Source organism: Boleophthalmus pectinirostris, unplaced genomic scaffold (assembly GCF_026225935.1).
Source record: "Boleophthalmus pectinirostris isolate CB_2022bp ecotype Guang Dong unplaced genomic scaffold, ASM2622593v1 HiC_scaffold_16, whole genome shotgun sequence".
Taxonomy (NCBI): Eukaryota; Metazoa; Chordata; class Actinopteri; order Gobiiformes; family Gobiidae; genus Boleophthalmus; species Boleophthalmus pectinirostris.
Genome location: NW_026571095.1, coordinates 15,214,383 through 15,234,577, shown reverse-complemented (window position 1 = coordinate 15,234,577; position 20,195 = coordinate 15,214,383). Strand labels below are relative to the sequence as shown.

At 40.2% G+C, this 20,195-nt stretch overlaps 1 protein-coding gene across 8 annotated transcripts; it reads right to left on the bottom strand.

Annotated features, from left to right (window-relative positions):
• Positions 1-190: 190 nt before the first annotated feature.
• On the bottom strand, positions 191-19,241 carry LOC110158633 (transcriptional repressor p66 alpha-like). Of its 8 annotated transcripts, none has more exons than XM_055151500.1 (11): positions 19,093-19,241; positions 8,095-8,606; positions 4,563-4,692; positions 4,366-4,494; positions 4,201-4,278; positions 4,018-4,134; positions 3,288-3,476; positions 2,673-2,928; positions 2,131-2,531; positions 1,798-2,059; positions 191-1,201 (listed from the first exon to the last, which is right to left on the bottom strand). In XM_055151500.1, the coding sequence occupies exons 2-11, from the start codon at positions 8,601-8,603 to the stop codon at positions 1,062-1,064; spliced, it is 2,211 nt and encodes a 736-aa protein (XP_055007475.1). In that variant the 5' UTR covers positions 8,604-8,606; positions 19,093-19,241; the 3' UTR covers positions 191-1,061. The 8 variants fall into 8 exon arrangements, with proteins under 8 accessions (XP_055007475.1, XP_055007480.1, XP_020778808.1 ...); XM_055151505.1 differs by having other exon boundaries at positions 1,933-2,059; XM_020923149.2 differs by having other exon boundaries at positions 3,288-3,455.
• Positions 19,242-20,195: the final 954 nt, after the last annotated feature.

Here is a 20,195-nt window from a genome sequence, read left to right as displayed (position 1 = left end):
CAGGTTCAACATTTGTCCATGTACCATTTGGATATTGTATGGCAGTACAATGTAATCAGTAGTATAAATACATAAATAAGCTTTTAGAAATATGACATCATCACAATCTAAAATCTTTGGTGTGTGTACAGGCTTTAGTCCCCTCAATGTAATACTATACCCAATCATACCATAATAAAACACAAGTGTATATAATTCTGTTATTTATTGTGGAGCTGGGAAAACAAGTAAACCAAAAGTGTAACATAAAAGAGAATAATGCAACTATGATTGAAAAGCAGTTAACTTCAGTGAGATTAAGGAAACAAGTTATGGGCACATGGTTTCCACTATCGTCATAGCCAGAAATGTACTTTCATTTGTGCACTGGGGGTTGCTTATGCATATGCTCTGAGTTACATCAATTATCAGTATAATAAACAACACTCAAAGTAATGTTACAATGTCAACATTGAGAGCAATTACAAACAACACCATGCGTTATCAGCAAAGGTGAAAAAATAACATAAGAGTAAGGGTATGCATGCTGTTAACAAAGTCCAAAAAATATTGTTTAATTTGTGGAAACCACAAATCTCCAAATCCTTTCAAACTCTGGAAAAACAAAATAACTTACTGCAAGTGTAACTGACAAATTGAATTCAAATCCTCAACTACAGGGATGTGTTGCTGAACATTTTACAACTCAGTTTACTTGATTTATTAAACATATTGAATCTAGCTGCTTAACAGTTCAAGCATCAAAGTCTTTGATAATTTTTGATCACATGGTAGAAAAAGTGTATACACAATTTTCTTTAAAAGAGTATACAGTGATTTTAATATGGTCACTTAAAGACCCAATCTGGAAGTTCTCCAGGGAAGCCCTTCAAGTATTTGTTGCCACTGTCCAAAAAAGTGGTTTCTGTGCAGTATCCCAAAGAAGTGAAGCTAACATAACATAACTTATAACAACTTAACACATTAAAAGAATCTTCATTTTAAACATTGTGTTTCTGCATTAGTCTGCCCAAGACTTAAGGATAAAAAAATCCCTAAATGACAGTACAGTGCCATTTACATTATTTCCACGTATTGGCTGTTTGGGAGATGGATGATCGAGAGGGGATCATGTCCAGCAGGTACTCCCTATGACGAGCATCCACAGATGCTGAAGTTTTATGACCCGTCAAGCTTGGATTTATGTAGGCCATAGTTACCCCTGTGAACATGGAAGAGCTGCATTACAGTCATTCTCAGAAATGTATTTACACATAATACATTGCACACAAGCTGCATCAGAAATTTAGCATTATGAGAAACACAATGATAAATCAGTGGATCCAAGGACACTCACCACAATCAAGATCTACACTACAATATAACCCAACAGGCAATTACACCAATTCCTTGCTCCTTTGCTTCTTTCAGCTTTAATTAATGCTTAATGGTTGTAGTATAGGGACACATGCAGTATAGTGACGCCAATTTGACCACAGAAATGCTCAAAGCAAGAATGGTGAAATATGATGGGCCTAAAAACTGTACAGGGGACTAGTTAAAATTTCTGTTAGATAACCATCAGGGAGAAATTGAAAGTAGTGATTTCTGAGTGCCCAGAGGGTACACAGAATTGCAGAAAATTAAGCAAAGTACAACTTCAGCAATGCTTTCAGTAAAGGTACAATGTTATAACATGGATAAAAGTTCTCTGTTTAAAGCCATAAATGTTCTAATATACTGTTTTGGAGAATGACTTGATTAATAAGAACTGTTTTTGGACTATAAATTGCTAGGTACAGCATTGGTAAAGTCTACCTGGTTGGCTGTTGCTTTGCTTCTTCCATGCAGTGGATGACGCACTACAAGCGCTGAAATTCTTGCCGCCGCTGACTCCACTGCTGCTCACCTTTGAACTCTGGACAGACTGACGAGAAACCTGGGACTGCTTACCTGGCCGGCTGACCAAAGCGGCGGCCGCCACTGCACTCTGGAGTTGAGAGGAAGATGAAAAGGAGTGGGGAACGCCTCGAACACTGACTGATGACACGCTGCCATGGGACAGCTGCCCATGTGAGCTCTGCACAAAGATGGAAACATGCTTAATACTGTTATCTTTGTACACACTAAACATGTAATTTTTTTCTTCACCTGCTTGATGGAGTGATGATGAACCAGGTTGACTCCTCGACTTGACGTATGATGCTGTAAGGATGACACTCTGGCCTGAGCCTGTTTTAACTGCTGAGAGACCAGGTGCTCTGCCTTCAGTGATGCTGATGAATTACTGTGAGATACTGTTGAAGAAGCCTGAATAATACACTGGTCTATTTCCTGCTCCTGCTGCAGTGCTTTGACAAAAGCTGCTTTCAGCCTATTAGTATGTTCAGCTTTTAAAGCTTTTTTCTGATTCGATGACATACAGTCTTCACAGAAGACCACTCCACCTTTAGCTTTGTCTTGCCTCCAACGGCAGGTGAAGTCAGTCTTGCACTGGGTGCAGACAAAGGGGTCTCGAACAATAGGCCTGCTTGACGTAAAGCCCATTTTTCCTGTTTGTAAAGATAGATAGATAGAAATAAATAACTTTCTGAGGATGCAACTAAATAAGCATGCATACCTTTTCTTTACATAAAATTTAATTATCTAAATAAAAGAATGTTTACATGGACATGAACTGAACAGCTGCTTACCTTTGTGGAAGGTATCAAGTAGATTTTGCACTACTTCTTCAAGTCCAACTAGATAAATAAATTCATTATTGGCCGCCGAAGGCAGAAAGTTAAACTCTGGGGCAGGAGGCTTTGGAGGGGGAATCTCCAAGAGTGTCTTCTCTAGTTGTTTCCTCAGGGCAAGTTTTGCTGCTGCTTGGCGACTGGCAGGAGAGTCATTTACACTGATCACCGACAATCCGCTTCCGGAAGTAGAACTTTTCATAGTTGATGAACCCTTTGAAATACAAATGTAAAAAAAATTAAATTGTGTTTAGATTTCTTCCACAAGACAAACTTCACTTCACTATTTAACTTTTCTGTGTTTCCACCGCCTGGTTGTGTCGGTGGTAATGCTATCGCTTTGCCTGAAATGTTCCACAGTAAGGCATTAAACATATCTATCTTGAAAAACATGCAATGAGTGGGGTCACCTCTCAACAGATCTGACGCATAAGTTAACCCTATGGTTTCAGTATGGAGAAAACCCTGTTGTCAAACATTCTATGCAATGTAATAAAATTTGCAATTGTATTTGGAGCACAAATCACACCAATGATTAAAATACTTTTTAACAAGAAAAATAAAACTACTTACTAATGCACTGGCATTATTGCCCACTCTGATGAGGCCTGATTGAACCAAACCTCTCTGACCCTGGGAGGCTACTGAGGTCCTGGGTCCGAGGAGCAGAGGAGGGGGTCCTGAGCCAGAATTTCCAGCTGCCATCTGCTGTTGCTGCTGCTGTCGGAGAGCCTGAATCTGCTGTGGAGACACAGAAATGGGCTAGCGACAGGGACATCACAAAGGGACGTTACAGAGTGAAGGACAAGACACAACAGAGAGACCACAACAGGACGGAGAACAGACACACATCAGTCCTAAGCTAGTTGCAGTAATGTTCAGCCATTTATGTAATTAAATACTATATTATAACAGTAGCCCCATTTCACAAAGCAGGTGGAACCCACACCCCTGCCTTGCTCAGACAACTGTCTTCTGTTGTTGTGTCCTTGAACAAGACATTTCACCTACTTTCAGTGTCCCAGGTTCACTGATGTGTTTGCGAGAGTGAATGCAGGACAACAGATAGAAATTTGCTCATGGCTACAATTTAGCATGTTTTCAGAATGAATTATAGCATGTGTTTTCATTATAATGCACAAACTAAAAACAAATAATAACACAATATACAATTTTCATGTTTTGAACAAACTCTGAGCTGCTCCTGACCGGCTCCATGATACAGGGCCCATATTTTCAAGATAATAATAAAAAAATGTATAATACTGATATATGTTGATGAATAGAAGGGTGCTCAATTCACCTGTGCTCCTCTGACAAGCGGTGGCATGGTGCCCTGGGTGCTGTGTTTTGATATATGCTGCCCACCTCGCACAAGTGGCGGTGGAATAACTGTGCCTGAGTTACGACCTGTCAAAATCTGCAAATGATAGGTAACAGGTTAAGGAAGTGCAATAGTACCAGGTAACAGGATTTCCACATTTACCTGCTGTGAGCCTTTGCTGCTTACTGTAGTTCCTCGAATAAGAGGAGGAGGAGCTGAGGATCCAGTCAAACCTGAGACCTGAACATTTTAATAAAAATAAATAAACAAAATTCATAAAATTACAATAAATAAATCATGTGAAAATTATGTAGTTAATGTGTTTGCCTTGTGAATAGTATCCCGCTGTATTTGGCTCTGTCGAAGTTTTTTTAGAAGAACCAGTTTAGCCTCTTCCAGCCTCAGCTCCTCCTTCAGCTGCTTAATAATGCGACCCCTTTCCTCCGCACTGCTCTTCTATACTCAGAAAGACCACAACATCAGTAACAGCAGACTAAAGGCACAAATGATTGAAAGCTACATACCATTAGTAGCTCTGTGTCCAGCTCGTTAAAGTGATTCAGGCCGTTCATTGGGGGGCTCAGTGAGTCGTTATCTGATAGAATGATCACATCGTCATCTTCAGGAGACGGAGGCTGTTTCTCTCTTTTGACACTACGTGGGGGACATATAAATTACAGACTGTATATTATTATAAAACCAGTTTGCCTTGCCCAAACTACCAATACATTTTAACTAATAATGTAAACACACGCTTGTGGTAGGAAACTGTGTAAATATTCTTACCCTTTATATGAGACCTTCATTTAAGATAGGCCACTAAACAATCACCAAAAAACACACTTATAAACACTGACAATGCACGTCTGTCAAAATCAGAGATAGAAAATTGAGAAATTTGATAAAAGTTTGTGTATACAGTATGTTAAGTGTTAAATGTATGTAGGGTTGCATCACTGCGCCTTTGGATTGGGGACAGATCTCTCACTGATGTGTTGGCCTACGGGCCGAACAGCAGTGCAGTGAATACTTAGTCTTCTTGGAGCCCCTCGGAGGGGTACTGGACAGTGCATTGAATGGGGACTCCGTTGTTCCACTGGGAGACTTCAATGCCCACGTGGGCAATGACAGTGATACCTGGAGAGGGGTGATTGGGAAGAATGCCCTCCCTGAGCTGAACCCAATGCTGAACCCAATGCTGAACTCAATGCGGCTGGTCGTAGCTGTGGACGTAAGGTCTGTGGTACCTGTCGTGGTGGCAATCCCCAAACCCAGTGGTGGACACCAGAAGTAAGGAATACCGTCAGGCCGAAGAAGGAGTCCTATCGGGCCTTGTTGGCTCGTGGGAGTCCTGAGGCAGCTGATTGTACAGGTGGGCCAAGCGTGCTCCAGCCCGTGCTGTTGCAGATGCAAAAATTCAGGGTTGGAAGAGGTTCTGAGAGGCCATGGAGGAGCACTATCAAACAGCCTCAAGTAAAATCTGGCAAACTATCTGACATCAAATGGGGATGTTGTAAAGAACACTTTGAGGATCTCTTCAATCTCACCATCATGTTTTCCGAGGAGGAAGCAGAGGCTGGGGACTTAGAGGCAGACTCATCCATCATTCTGGCTGAAGTCACTGAGGTATTTAGTAAGCTCCTCCATGGTAAGGCTCCAGGGTGGGGGTGAGATCCGTTGCGTGGCGGTCAGGGACAGTGCCTCTGGACTGGACCAGGGTGGTGGTCCCTCTGTTTAATAAAGGGGACCAGAGGGTGTGTTCCAACTACAGGGGAATCACACTCGTCAGCCTCCTTGGTAAGGTCTATTCCAGGGCACTGGAGAGGAGAATCCAACCAATAGTTGAACCTCGAATTCAGGAGGAGCAGTGTGGTTTTCATCCTGGATCAGCTCTACACCCTCCATCAGGTGCTCGAGGGTTCATGGGAGTTTGCCCAACCAGTCCACATGTGCTTTGTGGATCTTGAGAAGGCATTCGACCGTGTCCCTCGTAGTGTCCTGTGGGGAGTGCTCCAGGAGTATGAGTCTGTATGACCAGAGCAGGAACTGTGTTTGCATTGCCAGTAGTAAGTCAGACCTGTTCGGATCAGCTCCTCCAAATGGGAGGCTGCAGTTCTTGACCGGAAAAAGGTGGCTTGCCCTCTTCGGGTGGGTGGAGAGTCCCTGCCTCAAGCGGAGGAGTTCAAGTATCTCGGGGTCTTGTTCACGAGTGAGAGGAAGATAGAGCGTGATATTGACAGGCGGATCAGTGCAACGTCGGCAGTGATGAGGTCGCTGTATCAGACCGTTGTGGGGAAGAGGGAGCTGAATTGAAAGGCAAAGCTCTTGTTTTACCAGTCAATCTACTTTCCTACCCTCATCTATAGTCATGAGCTTTGGGTAATGACCGAAAGGACAAGATTGCAGATACAGGCAGCCGAAATGATTTTCCTTTGCAGAGTGGCTGAAAGTGGCTGGGTGCTCCCTTAGAGAGAGGGTGAGGAGCTCAGTCACAAAGGACGAGCTCAGAGTAGAGCCACTGCTTCTCCATGTTGAGAGGAGCCAGCTGAGGTGGCTTGGACGCCTCCCTCAGGAGGTGTTCCGGGCATGTCCCACTGGAAGGAGGCCCTGAGGAAGACCCAAGATACCCTGGAGGGTTAGCTACTAGGAACTAGAGGAAGTGTCAGGGGTGAAGGAAGCCTGGGAGTCCCTGCTTAGACTGCTGCCCCCACGACCCGGCCCCAGATAAGCATAAGAAATGGATGGATGAGTATGTTAAAGGAGTAGGTAGGTCTGTGAACAGTTATGTACTTCTCTTCCACCTTAGAAAGAGGTTTAAATGTATAGCCCTCTGCAGATACTTGAATTCTGTCTCAGTTGGTGGTTACAATATATTCTGAATTTGTTATTTTTGCCTTCTTTTTTATGAATCATCAACAGTTTAACAATACAATGACAGCAATGTATAAAGGGGGAAGTGCAATAAGCACATGCTTGAGCCTACACCTTTTTGGTCTTTCTACATGTAAGTTGTCACTGTTTCTCGAATAATGCAAGTACAATTAATTATACATTCATTCAGCCAAATGATTCTTTCTTGATTTGAAGAATTTTGTGAAGACTCTCCATTCAAAAGATGTAATATTTTGAACTGGCTTTCTCAATTGCTATGACAATAGACTGTCGCTGCCATAGTATGAAATCAATAAATACCTGTGACTGTATCAACTAAAGCTGATTCAACTAAATCTGAATTTATAACAGAGAAGCCATCTACATTGTTTAAGCAAGAGTAAGTAAAAAAAGGAAACATACAGAGAAGCTATAGCTGAGTCACATAAATCATTTTTTTATCAAATCGAGATCCAGTCCATTCATATCATCAATAATCAGCTTGGGTCTTAGCAAGTGAGAAGTAAACAGCCAATCCTCTGTCAGTAAAGCAGTGACTTGGAGCAGAGTTTTGACTTTGGATGAATAGATTTGACTATTTTTGGGTTAACTGTCACTGATTAAAAGTCTGTCTCATTTGTGCTACTTATATAATGAAAATTATTTTAAAAAATAAGTGTAGCTTATATAATTAAGGGGAAGCTCGGGTGTGCAGTTTCTGGGTGTCTCTTCTCGAGTCACGTCCCGTGGATTAATCACTTCTCTTCCAAAGAAGTCACCTCAGAGACATCATCATGTGACTACAAACTTTTTCCTCTGCTCCCTAAAATGTAGCAACCATGGCAACAACCAGTTGAAACCGGTTTGGAACATGCAGCTTGTGTGTGAATTTTGAGGTTCTGGTGGCGACTCGGTTGAATCCAGATCACAAATATTACTTAAATACAGCCAGCTATGTGAGTAAACCTAGAAGACCAGTGGCAGATCAAATATTATGAATGATAGCTTTGTGTATATTGTGCCTTTTACAGACTGGAGTCCTTAAAAGTTACAGATGGGATTTCAAGTATAGAAAAGCAAACATATTGTTTGCCATTAATAATTACTTAAGTTGACGGGCCACTTGTAATTTTGCCCTGAACTTACTCTCACTGTTAGTAGTCTAAGCAAACACCTGTTTCTTACCCTTTACATGTGGTCATATCCACAGGCTGGTCAGCAGCCTGAACTTCAACTTTTATGGTGGCCTCCACCTCGCCTGCAGCAAACATCCCACCGGTCGCCTTTGGTTCCTTTTGTCGCACTCGAGTCCGTGTGTCTGTGGTGTTTTCTCTACTCGTCTTACTTGGACTGTTCGTGCATTCAGTCCGATTGTCCAAGCTGGCCTCCTCTTTTGGTCTCGTTGACAGCTGCGATTGGTCATTCTTTGCTGGTTGATCGTCTGAAGGTAAAACTAAAGACAATGATGTCTCTGCTATGATGTCTCGATGCTGTTCTTCCTTGTGTGCATTGTCAGAAATACTGTCCTGGGATTCAGTGTTGTTAGGTTTTGTTTGTGTCTGTAATGTGGGCTCCAGTAAGTCCAGTTTAGGCTTTTTGTGTTCATTGTCAGTGTTTGAGGTCTCTGTAGAGGTGACTTCTCTCTCTAGTGCCCTCTTCTGGCTTCGAGTTTGACGGACAGCCTCCTCAGACATCCCCTGCACAGAAAGACAGAAGATGATTTAATAAAAGAACAATAATTGGATATTAATAAATTAACTCTAGTGCTAAAAAAGTTTCAGAAGTGATCATATTTAACCCATTGGCCAATGGGGGAAATCTTTTATAAATGAAATGAAACAAACTAATAATAACAACAGTGCTAAATTTAACATTTAATTTTATGTGGCTGATTTCAGAGCAGTCAGTGCTGGCCTGTGCTAAACTCCTTTGCTTTTCTCAGTGAGACACACTCGAAGGAAGAACACATCACCTCAAAAACTTCCTGTGACTGGTAAGAGCAGCCTTTCCTGCATCTTCACTGCAATTTCCAATGCAAGAAAGTGGGGTAAATAAAATTTTCTTCCAAACAAATTGTTTTTTATTAGATTTTTTTTGCCCAGCCCTTAGAAAAACATCAGTTTTCCCCTAAAATGCCTGACTAAAATAAGGCCCAATTCAACCCTTTGGAGCACAAACAAATGCCTGGGCTCTTCGTGAAATTGAGGCTCTGTAGTTTTGGCCTCTGTTGTCTGATCTACTCAAATAAAAAGTGGCAGCAATTCACAGAGGAAAAATAAGATTTCAAATCCTACCTGAATTTTCAGGGGGTAAATATAAGAATAGGTATAGCTGGTGTCCTGGTCCCATAAATAATAGATTGAACATTTGTCCTGACAATTCCCATGTCATAGCTGAAGCATATCTCACTAAAAATGAGATTCATTAATTGATCTTTTATATAGCGCCTTTCAAGACACCCAATGCACTTCAGAGTGTATTATTCATTCACTTCATACTCAGTGGTGGCAAGATACTTTTGTAGCCACAGCTGCCCTGGGGCGAAGCTACCAATCTGAGCCATGAGCCCCTCCAACCACCACCAGCACTCACACACACCCCACTTTCTTACTAGGCAATGTAGGTGAAGTGTCTTACCTAAGGACACAATGGCGAGGAGAAAATTCAGTTTGTCGACTGGACAAAAGTTAGTTTGGTTGGAGACGTTTCGCAGCTCATCCAAGCTGCTTATTCAGTTCTAGTCAGAATGCTGGTGGACACTTCCTTATATATGTCTGCAGGGAGTAGCTAACTAACTACTCTGAATCTAAGGACAAAACACTGAACCACAAACAAAGCAATGTGGTCTGCTCCATTCTGTGCCGTGAAGACTGCAGTGAACGCTACATTGGAGAAACTAAACAGCTACTTCACAAGAGGATGTACAAACACAGATGAGAGACCAGCAGTGGACCTCAGTCTGCTGTACATCTCCACTTAAAAGCCACAGGCCACTCATTTGAGGACAGTGAGGTACAGATTTTAGTCAGAGAAAAGAATTGGTTTGAGAGGGGAGTGAAAGAAACCATTTTTGTTAAGAAAGAGAATCCTTCTCTAAACAGAAATGGAGGCCTCAGACACCAACTTTCTCCTATTTACAACTCCATCCTCAAACCTAAATCAAAACAAACAAGAGTACAATAGGTGTAGCTAGGTCAGGTCGAGAGGTGAGGGAGCACCCATTATGGCCCTGATTTGTTATGCTAATTAGACCCCACACCCAGTACAGGTCAATGGACCTATCTAATTAACAGAAACTGTAAACAAGTAGGTATGTTAGTTTCAGAGTAGTTAGTTAGCTCCTCCTTGCAGACAGACATAAGGAAGTGTCCACCAGCTTTCTGACCAGAACTGAAGAAGCAGCTTGGATGAGCTGCAAAACGTCTTCAACCAAACTAACTTTTGTCCAGTCGACAAACTGAATTTTCTCCTTCCCATGGATTCTACCTGGACAACTGAGGGATTCTTCACAAACCTAAGGACACAATGACAGGCCCCCCATTGTGGCACCTGGTGTTCCCAGCGGTCTCTCATCCAAGTACAACCCCAGCTCAGCCTTGCCTACATAAATACATACATAACATATGTACATAAATATATATACATAAATATTTAAATATATCTACTTCATATCATATTGTCCTGTATGTACGAGCATGTGGACGTTTTTTAGTTTTAGTTTTCACAGCAACATTGTGGCCTGCGGTTAAGTTTGTGGTTAAAAGGCCAACTATTAACCCAGTAAAAAGTGACTACTTGTCTCTGACATGATTATGCTTTATATCAAAGATCAGGAAGTACAAACAAAAATATCTCAAGAATATGAGCCATAATGATGCCAGTTATTTTATAATGAAAGCTCAGTCTTAACTTTAAAATTTTCTGACATCACAGAGACATGACATGACCCTTCCTGGGATTCAGTGGGACACACAAAGCACTTTGCTTGAGAACTGGTTCAAACCGGTTGGCTTGTGTGTGTGTGAGTGTGTGCGTGTGTGCGTTTGCACGTCTGTGTGTGTGTGTGAGTGTGTGAGTATGACTGAGACTGAGAGCGTAGCTGAAGCTAGTTTTAACCCTTTAGGTGCTGAAGGAGACGCTGGACTACATAAGGGCCGCCATTACAGTGCACTCTTCCTGTATGTCCATTACACCAAACAGTATCAGGATGCTGATACTGTTTGAGGACAATTTGGTTGCATGTCACAGTGTGGCAAACTAAATTAGGAGCATATGTGTCCCACAATAAGATTGTTAAATGACAGATTTAGCTATAGAGGTAGTAAGCTTGACAGAGAAATGGACCCCACACCTCCTGAACCTTACACAGACACTGACCCTATCTTTGTAACGGGAATGTGAATGGCAGGCAGGGTTCATATTTCATCTCTATGGCACTTTACACACACGAAAGGCCCACACAAGAGGGCACCATCACTCAAGGGCCATGACATCACACAGACATTACAGGACAATAATATAATAATACAAAAGAAAAGAAGAACACAGTCATCCTGCACAAAATAATATGTCAAACAAACACATACAACCACTTGTGGTTCAATGTTTGTGTTAAAGAGAAATTGAACCAAACCTGTGAATGTAGTCGAATATTGTAGGGACGCATTATTCTTTTTTTTTCAGTTCTGATACAAATTTCGATACCACAGCTTTATCTGTGATACCAAATATCAACCAATTTAAGTGCAGAGACTTTATTTCAAGGAAACAAAAATAAAATAAGACCAATCTAATTCAAACATATTATGTAGCTGTTATTTACATCTCTGTAGAACTTTTGATAAATAATTATTCAAATTAGTGCTGTCATGCGATTAAAAAAATTGAGAGATTAATTAATTATGATCTGTAATTAATTAATCTAATTAATCTCATTTTAATCTCACCTAAAAATTGCTGAGAAAAGCCTTCAATTTGAGGTATTTTCATTTAAATTCATTATTACATTATTGTGGCAGATCAAAAGACTGATATAGAACAAAAAAGGTGACTTTATAAAGTCATTTATTGTTTAACAAATCTCTCCAAATTGGCTGTTGAGCCCAAGTCTCCATGAATAAGAAACTGTTTGCTGTAAAGTAGCAAAGACGAGGAAATCTGAACATAATAACTTTTGTCTACTTAAAGACAATAAAAAGTCCAGTCTTTCCTTAACCATATTAAAAATATTATTGATAGAGAAATGCTTTATATATGAGATCACTGGTTTTAGTCCTTGTTTTAGTCCTGGTTTAGACCTGCTTTAGTCCTACTTTAGTCCTAGTTTAGTCCTGGAATGGATTAATCCTGGTTTTAGTCCTGGTGTTAGTCCTGGTTTAGTCCTGGTTTAGTCCTGGTTTAGTCCTGGTTTTAGTTCTGGTTTAGTCCTGGTTTAGACCTGGTTTAGTCCTGGTTTAGTCCTGGTTTTAGTCTTGGTGTTAGTTCTGGTTTAGAGGCGCACAGGAGGAAGCGCGGTTTACGCAGCGTAGCGAGAAAACACGATCCACACGCGGCTCACGGGAGCAGGTCGGTGTCCACGCAGTGTCTACGAAAGGAAACGTGGTCCGCGCGTTCTCAGGTTAATGACGATGATGAAGGTGTGTGTTTGTGTTTGTGTGTGTTTGTGTGCGTGTCCCCTCATGTGGCAGGTCACTATAGGACAGTAGTGCAGACATCATGAGCCTATGCAGGTTGTTTTCACCAGTGACATTTAAGTTGTAGACGATATTATATTTGTTATTTTCTTTTATATTTCACGTCGGGAGAATAATTTCCAAGACACGAATGTGTTTTTACCTGTGCACTGCTGACTCTGTTCTACTGGCTCTACGACCTCGTCCATTGTGCGACTGACGCCGTAAACGTCGCTCTTACTGCGCGTGTTTTGTGCGGGTTTCCGACAATGAGTTGAATTGCCGAAATTAAAAAATGTATAAATGTGTTTTTTGTTTGTGCGTGTGTGTGTGTTATTGTCCCAACAACACATAAAAACAGGTTTTATAATAAAGCAACTCACATACAGAAACACTAAAGTTAGAGATTAAAAATGAGATTAACGCGATTAAAAAACATAACGCGCTAAATATGACTGTAATTAATTAATCGCAATTAACGCGATAATTTGACACCCCTAATTCAAATCTTTCTGGGCCAAGTTCTCAGCCAGTGAATTCTCTTATAAGTTATTATTATATATATATATTATATATATTATATATATATATATATATATATATATATATATATATATATATATATATATATATATATATATATATATATATATATATATATATCAGCTGAACCAATATTTGGATGCAGATATCCAATCCAGCAGATTTTTCAGTATCAGAACAAATACCAATATCGGATAGGTGCATCCTATTGTTATTAGGTTGGCCTTTAGCTGAATGAAGAAATTCTTGGATTAAAATTAAAAACATTTCCTGCCAATTGATAAATCAAATAGAAAGGAGGTATGGCAAACTCTCAAAACTATTACACAAGTCTCTATGTATCTAACTCAAACTGCACTCACAAGACTATATACACCTGCACGGGAATGTATGCCAAAACAACTATTTATGCAAAAAATATATATATTTTTTGCAATTTATTATTTATTTATTTCATTCATATAGTATAAAAAGACACCAACAGTATCACAACATCAAACATACAAGAAATGAATGAAAAGGAGCAGAAAGAAGAGTCATCTTATGTTATCTGCCCCTTTTTTCCTTTTCCAGATAATACATTAACATTGATAGTTACTAAACATTTCAAATCAGTACATTTCAGTTCAGGCACAATTATTAATCAATTGCAAACAGAAATCTTCACTGTTGTGCACAACAACTTAGTTTCCGTTTTCATACATACACATTGCATCCGATTTAAGGTGCTTTTTAAATGCCATCATTGTACTTGATTCTTTTATATCTTTGTCAAGACTGTTCCATAAATTAACTCTTTTCACCGTAATGCTTCGCTCCATAACTCTGATTATGAATCTGGGTTTTTTAAACATGTAGGTTCCTTTTAAATTGTAGTGGCATGTTCTCATCATCCAATGAATAAACTAAACAACTAAAGGCCTACTGCCCTACTATTAGGGCTGTCAAAAGTATTGAAATCAGATACTAAAACTAGCATGGAAAATAAATACTTATTTGAGCAAGTACTGATACAAAAAAAAAAAATCACTGATTTATCAGAACCAAGACTACATGATTTGACCATCTACTACCTAAAAATATGAGCATGAAAATCACTATTCATCATCACTATATCTAATGCAGTTACTGTGTGCCATGTGTAAATTCTTCTATTTATTAACTGTATTTATTAATTCAAGAAAAGGGGGAACAGTGCATATTCATGGTGGGTGATGTGGGTACCTCGCCTAAGGACACAACAACAGGTTTTGCCACTGTCACCTCACAGTGGAACCTGGAATCCCCAGCAGGCTCCCATCCAAGGCCTGGACTAACCAGGCCTGGACCTGCTTAACTTCTGAGATCTGACAGGATCAGGCTTTTGACAAGGAGGTTTAGCCACAATGACAACAAACTTCACATGAGTCTGCCAGTTTCAATGCTCGAATCCAGTTGCAGCACAGATTTAGTTGTGACTGTTATTTACCTCAGGTAAAAGAAGTTATATTTTTAGTTTTTAATGTTACAAGAATTTGACAGGATCTCTTCCGCATTTCAGAGACATGGGCTGTGGTTGGATCATCTCAAGTTTGGACCATAGACTGCATAGCAGGTGTGACGTCACCTATAGCGCTCGTCTCCAGTCAAAGGAACCTCACGATATTAGTGGTTACAAGAGTGAATTTCCCATTTGGAACACGCTGGCTAGCTATATCCATGTAGCTAGTGTATGTCTGATTCCAGACCCTTCTGGTTAGACCAGAATGTAGAAGTGACTGGCTGGTCAGGGAAATAAGTCCTACAAATGTATATTACGTTATAGTAAAGTTCACAAATGAACTTTTCAGGTTTGTAAAAGGTTTCCTTTGTGAATCAAGGGAAAGTCTGTCTAAGTCTAAGCTCATGTCAGTTTTTTTTTTTTTTTTTGTCAAAGTAGACAGAGGAATCACAAAGTTACAAGTTACTGAAGTCTCTACACCAAAACTACAACTTGCATGACCAGGGGCAGGGGGTGCTTAAATTGTTTTTAAACTAAAACATTATTAAGACAAACAAAAAGGCAAGTCTTTGTGATTGTCATGAATAGGCCAAAGACTCGATGCTAGCATACGACAAGCTCTGTCACTGGGTTAATTTTTTTATTTTTATGTTCTAATACCTTAGATAAAATGCCAGAATTACTTGTACTTTCACAAGTACACACAATTGCACATAGCTAGTAACTCATATAATTTATTAGATCATATAGTTCAGCTGTAGCCTAGTTGTAGCTGTAGGTTAACTTAATTAAACTGGTATAGTTGTCAACCAAACTAATGTTCTTCGTTAGCTTTAAAAAGGTTGGTGATCCCTGGGATTCATTTTAAATTGATTTAAATTGATTAAAACTGATATGTAGGCAAACCCTCCAATATCATAGATATCGATACTGGAACCAATTCCCATCCCCAACTCATTCAGTCCTCCCGATTCAAGCTTAAATATACTATGTATATAAGTATGTGCTCAGCATTATTTTTACCCTCTAACAGCCACATACCTTTATACTTTCAGAAAACATATTTTCTACATGGCATGCTTTGACACAGCTCTGTACAGTACTGTCAATTACTCTGTGTGCATGAACTTAATGTACTTAGTATTGAAATGTGTTATTTTACATTTTGTTCATTATACACTGTAACACTGATCTAAAACTGTTTTAATTAAGAACACTGTAGCAAACAAGGGATCGTCATTGTGTGTAAGTACAGGGGTGTGGGCGGGGATAAGGGATACGTGAAAACATGACTCATGCCTCAAACGGAGCATTGTAAGATTACTCACATGCATGACTCAATCAAAATACAACTTTAAATAAACTAATGATAAGCGGGATTTGGCTGCAGGCCTCTACCCAGAGGTCCCTACACCCTGCAAGCTCAACCAGCGCCTCACGTGCCAAACCTCTAGCCATTGGTTCTTAATAGTAAGGAAACTGAGACCATACCAAAAAAGCAGGCCCGAAAGTTTGTGATGCCCTGAATGTTTTTTTTTTTTTGTATGCTAACGGTACAAAATTGAACATGATTTACATTAAACACAGTCGAATCCCAAACCCTAACTTTACCCATTACAGATTCATTATGGGGTCTAGACTTTGTACAAGTTGACAGTTAATATCTATTTAATGTTTGCATTTAATATCTTGAAAGGGACCATATATAAAATTGTGATTTAAAAATGTATAAACAAGACCACATATTCTGTGTCCCCTGATACTATATACCTTGTATAGCTCCTAGCTAGTAACAGGTACAAAGCTGATGTATTCATATTCACAAAAAAAGAGACGATCCAACCATAGCTGCTAATTTGTTGCCCGTGTCTCTCAAATAACATCTCCTTTCCAAAAATCTCATAACATTCAGAACAAAATGTATAACTACACCTGAGATGAATAAATAGTGTGGGGCTTTAATTGTTGATTCTGTAAAAACCTGCACTGTTTCTTAGTCATATGTTGTTGTTTTTATTTCCTCTTTTATGTATAACATGCATCTCTCTGATTGGTTAATCTGCCTGTCAATCACGCCCTGTGTAATCGGAAAGACAGGACATGGCTCTAAATCCACTTTCCTTAGTAAAGTTTTGTCAAAGTGGGTGGTTCTGGCTGGTCAGGTATGATCGGAGCAGGGACGAGCAGATAACCAGAAGCTAATTAATTCCATATTTTTAATAACCTAATTTTAAATAGCCTAATTATTAATAGACAGTGGACAAAGGCAAAAACTGTTTTATAAAAGTGTAATTAAGTTGTTTTTACAGAGTAAACACAGTGAAAAATAGTGAAGGACATGGTTAGCAGAGGTACAGTATGTTTCGATGCAGGGTCCTGTGGATATGTCTGCAGCCAGATGCTCTTGTATGATGAGGGAATTTAGGACATGGTTAAAAGCTCATTAAAGTAGATTTTGCATAATATGTCCCCATGAATGAAAACTGAAATGGACAATGGTTGTCAGTGTCATGGGGCAATAACAAAATGCTATCTTTGAATTTCAAAGCCACATGCAGCATCTTAAAAGTGGCCAGTAAATGGCCCTTACAGAATAGTGAACGTTTATGCAACCACTCCAGATTCATAAACACAATAGAAGAAGATTTGTAGAGGGAAATTACAATATAAACTCTGTATGCATCACATCAGCTGCAAGCTCTGTTGTATAAACATGTTTAACAGCATCGCTCTTGCTAATATAAATACATAAAACATATTTCAGAACATGTCAACAGCGCAGCCATATTATTAGCACTACTAACAAACTATAAAACTGCTATGTGTAGCCTATAACCAGGGCCTAATAACATAGCCCATAGGCTATAGGCCTATATTTTAAAACTGTAAAACAGAATTGTAGGTCAACTAGATCTGTTTTTGTTTTCATTTATCAGTTAAAAGCAACCATAAACACATCTGGCACCATTTCATTTTAAGGCCTCTAAAAAGGCCTCTTTTCAAGTATATTATTGAGATATTGTGAGCATGTTTACGTTCTAGATTTCATATTCATTCAGTCATTATTTGTATGCAAAAATTATGCAAACTTGCGATTCGGCCCGGATAAAGCAGAAGAAAAAGGATGGATGATCCACACAAGTTGAACCTTATAATTTTTTTGTTTGGGATAACCAGAACAAATTTGCCAAATGAATCTTATGATTTAAAGTTCTTTCTTTCTTTTTACAATAATCACGTCGTTGTGACCACTTTCTGAAGCTTGAGACTTCAGTTTGATTCTGTTGGCAAAAAAGACGCTACATCTGCAATCTAACAGTAAAAAAAAAAATATCCACCAAAGAATTCTGACCTGTCCTCAGCTCAGCTTTACACTGTGGGCATTCAAGAATAATGTGGTCATGTCAAGTGAGCGCAACCTATGAAAAATCATTGTAACTTAATTCATTCAGGATATTATTTGTTTCAACCAGACTTGTAAAAGAGGAGCAGAGCGGATAGCGGCGCATGTCTCAGTGTGTATGTGGTGCCTGTCTGGGCCAGAGGAGTGTGCGCCGTGCGCGTCAGCGTGTTCAGCTTTAAGAGGAGGAAGACTACGGTTGTCACAGAGCGAAGTAGGAAGATTAGCTCCCAGATAGCACCAACACTGGTGCCACGGGGCTCGAGGCGGATAGCGGCGTCCACCATTACCAACACTACCCATTCAACATCCAAACTCCAGCCAGCCTTTAAACTGTGCCAGATAACACATGTGCTGCCAACCGGCTTTTTCATTATTGACCAAAACTCAAAAGAGCTCAGCATGTCATTAGTTAGCGAGCTAACATTAGCTTTATCGTAAAACAAAAATACCAATCTAGCTCGAGCGTGTCCTCGTTACGTCTCGCTAATAAATGCTTTATTAAGACTTAGAGTCTATGTCAAAAGTGACCCAAAACTGCTGTTAGAGGATGACCCACACGACTAGAACCGAGCCCGAATCTGTGACCTGGCTGCCCCGCGATGCGGGACGGTTTCCGTCTAGAAAAAGATAAGCTATCGACTACAAACTTTCACCACACATCCATAAAAGTGCCACAGAGAGACATCCACTTAACTGTTTACCTGCTTTTTCCCTCCAGAGTTAAAACCTTTGCTTCGGAACTCATTAATTTCGGGCCACGAACTGAGCTCGCCGCCGTCGAGCCGCTGGCTATGGCACGTCCTAATCCTTACCTTTTAACGACTGCTCCTCAGTATTCCAGACATCAAAGTAAGAAGGTGGCACTGGACGTACAAAAAACATAACATTTTGGTAGAACAAGCCCCCCTCCCCTTCCTAATGCTCAACCTTTGGCTCTGCAGAGTAGTGTTACTTTTCAACAGCCCATCAGCTTCTTTATCGTCACAGATAGGTGGAGGAAGACCTGGCTCCTCTCGACGCGTCCGAATAAAAGGCTACCCTCGATCCACTCACTAAAAACTTCAGGTTCCTTTCAGTCAACTTACTTGGTCGCTCTGTCACCCCTTCTTTACCGATGGTAGACCAAAGACTGTGTAATCTGCTGTTAACCTCGATAAATCGGTGTTTTTGAAATCCAGGGGATATCCTCTTTTTCGGCCCTCCCCGCTGCCGCGTCTGTTGCCAAATAATGCGCCTCAACACACATGGAGCCGCTGCGTCCTCTTAGTGGGCATGCGCACCTCGGCATACCAGGGCGACCGGATCACATTATGGAGCCCACTGACCACAAGGGCCAAGACTGGGGCACCACGCCAGGGGCCAGTAGGGACTCTTGTGGCTGTTTGCTCACTGCCCTTTCCTGGGGGCAGTGAGCATGACTCTGGTCATGAGGACCAAATACAGCATCACCAATTCAGTTGAGCATCACTTGTGCCAGGTTAGACACCTTAAATCACTGGTCTGCACGAGCTTAAGGTTTTTAGTCCAAAATAAACTATGATAGAAAAGATTGGTCAAGAGAAGAAAACCTGTCAAACTTTTGTCTTCATTATGGCACTTGTATGTATTCAACCAAAAACAGGTCTAGTATACTTTTCACTAGTAGGATTAATATGAGCAAAGTGTGAGACGCACAGTCACATAAGACCATATATAAGCTCTCTCTGCAGGTTGGGTTACTGTGTTAGAAGTTTCAGAATAGGCTCAACTACATCTCCAGCTGTCTCTTTAATGACAAGCATCACATCCCTTCAAATCACCACTGTGAACTGAACTAATCCTTTCTTATCCGCAAACAGAATAAAACACTTGGTCCACACACTACCACGCCACATGTTGGCTTGTCCCATTAAGAGTTCCAATTCTCTGACAGTTGTTGCTTAACGTCTGGGGGCAGAAGTGTAAATAGTTGACATGGCATCATTCTGTATTTTAAAGGTGCTTGTGTGCTTAACTGGGACTGAACAGAACCAAACCTTAACCAGAGGACAAAACCAAGTAACCACTAAACCAACAAATGAGTCATGAACACAGTGTAAACACATACATGGATTTAAAACTCTTTTACATAGCCTTACACCTTATTTGGCTAAGACTGAACCCCAGAGGATAAAGGACCACCCTAAGTTCAATAAACTTAATAAGTCAA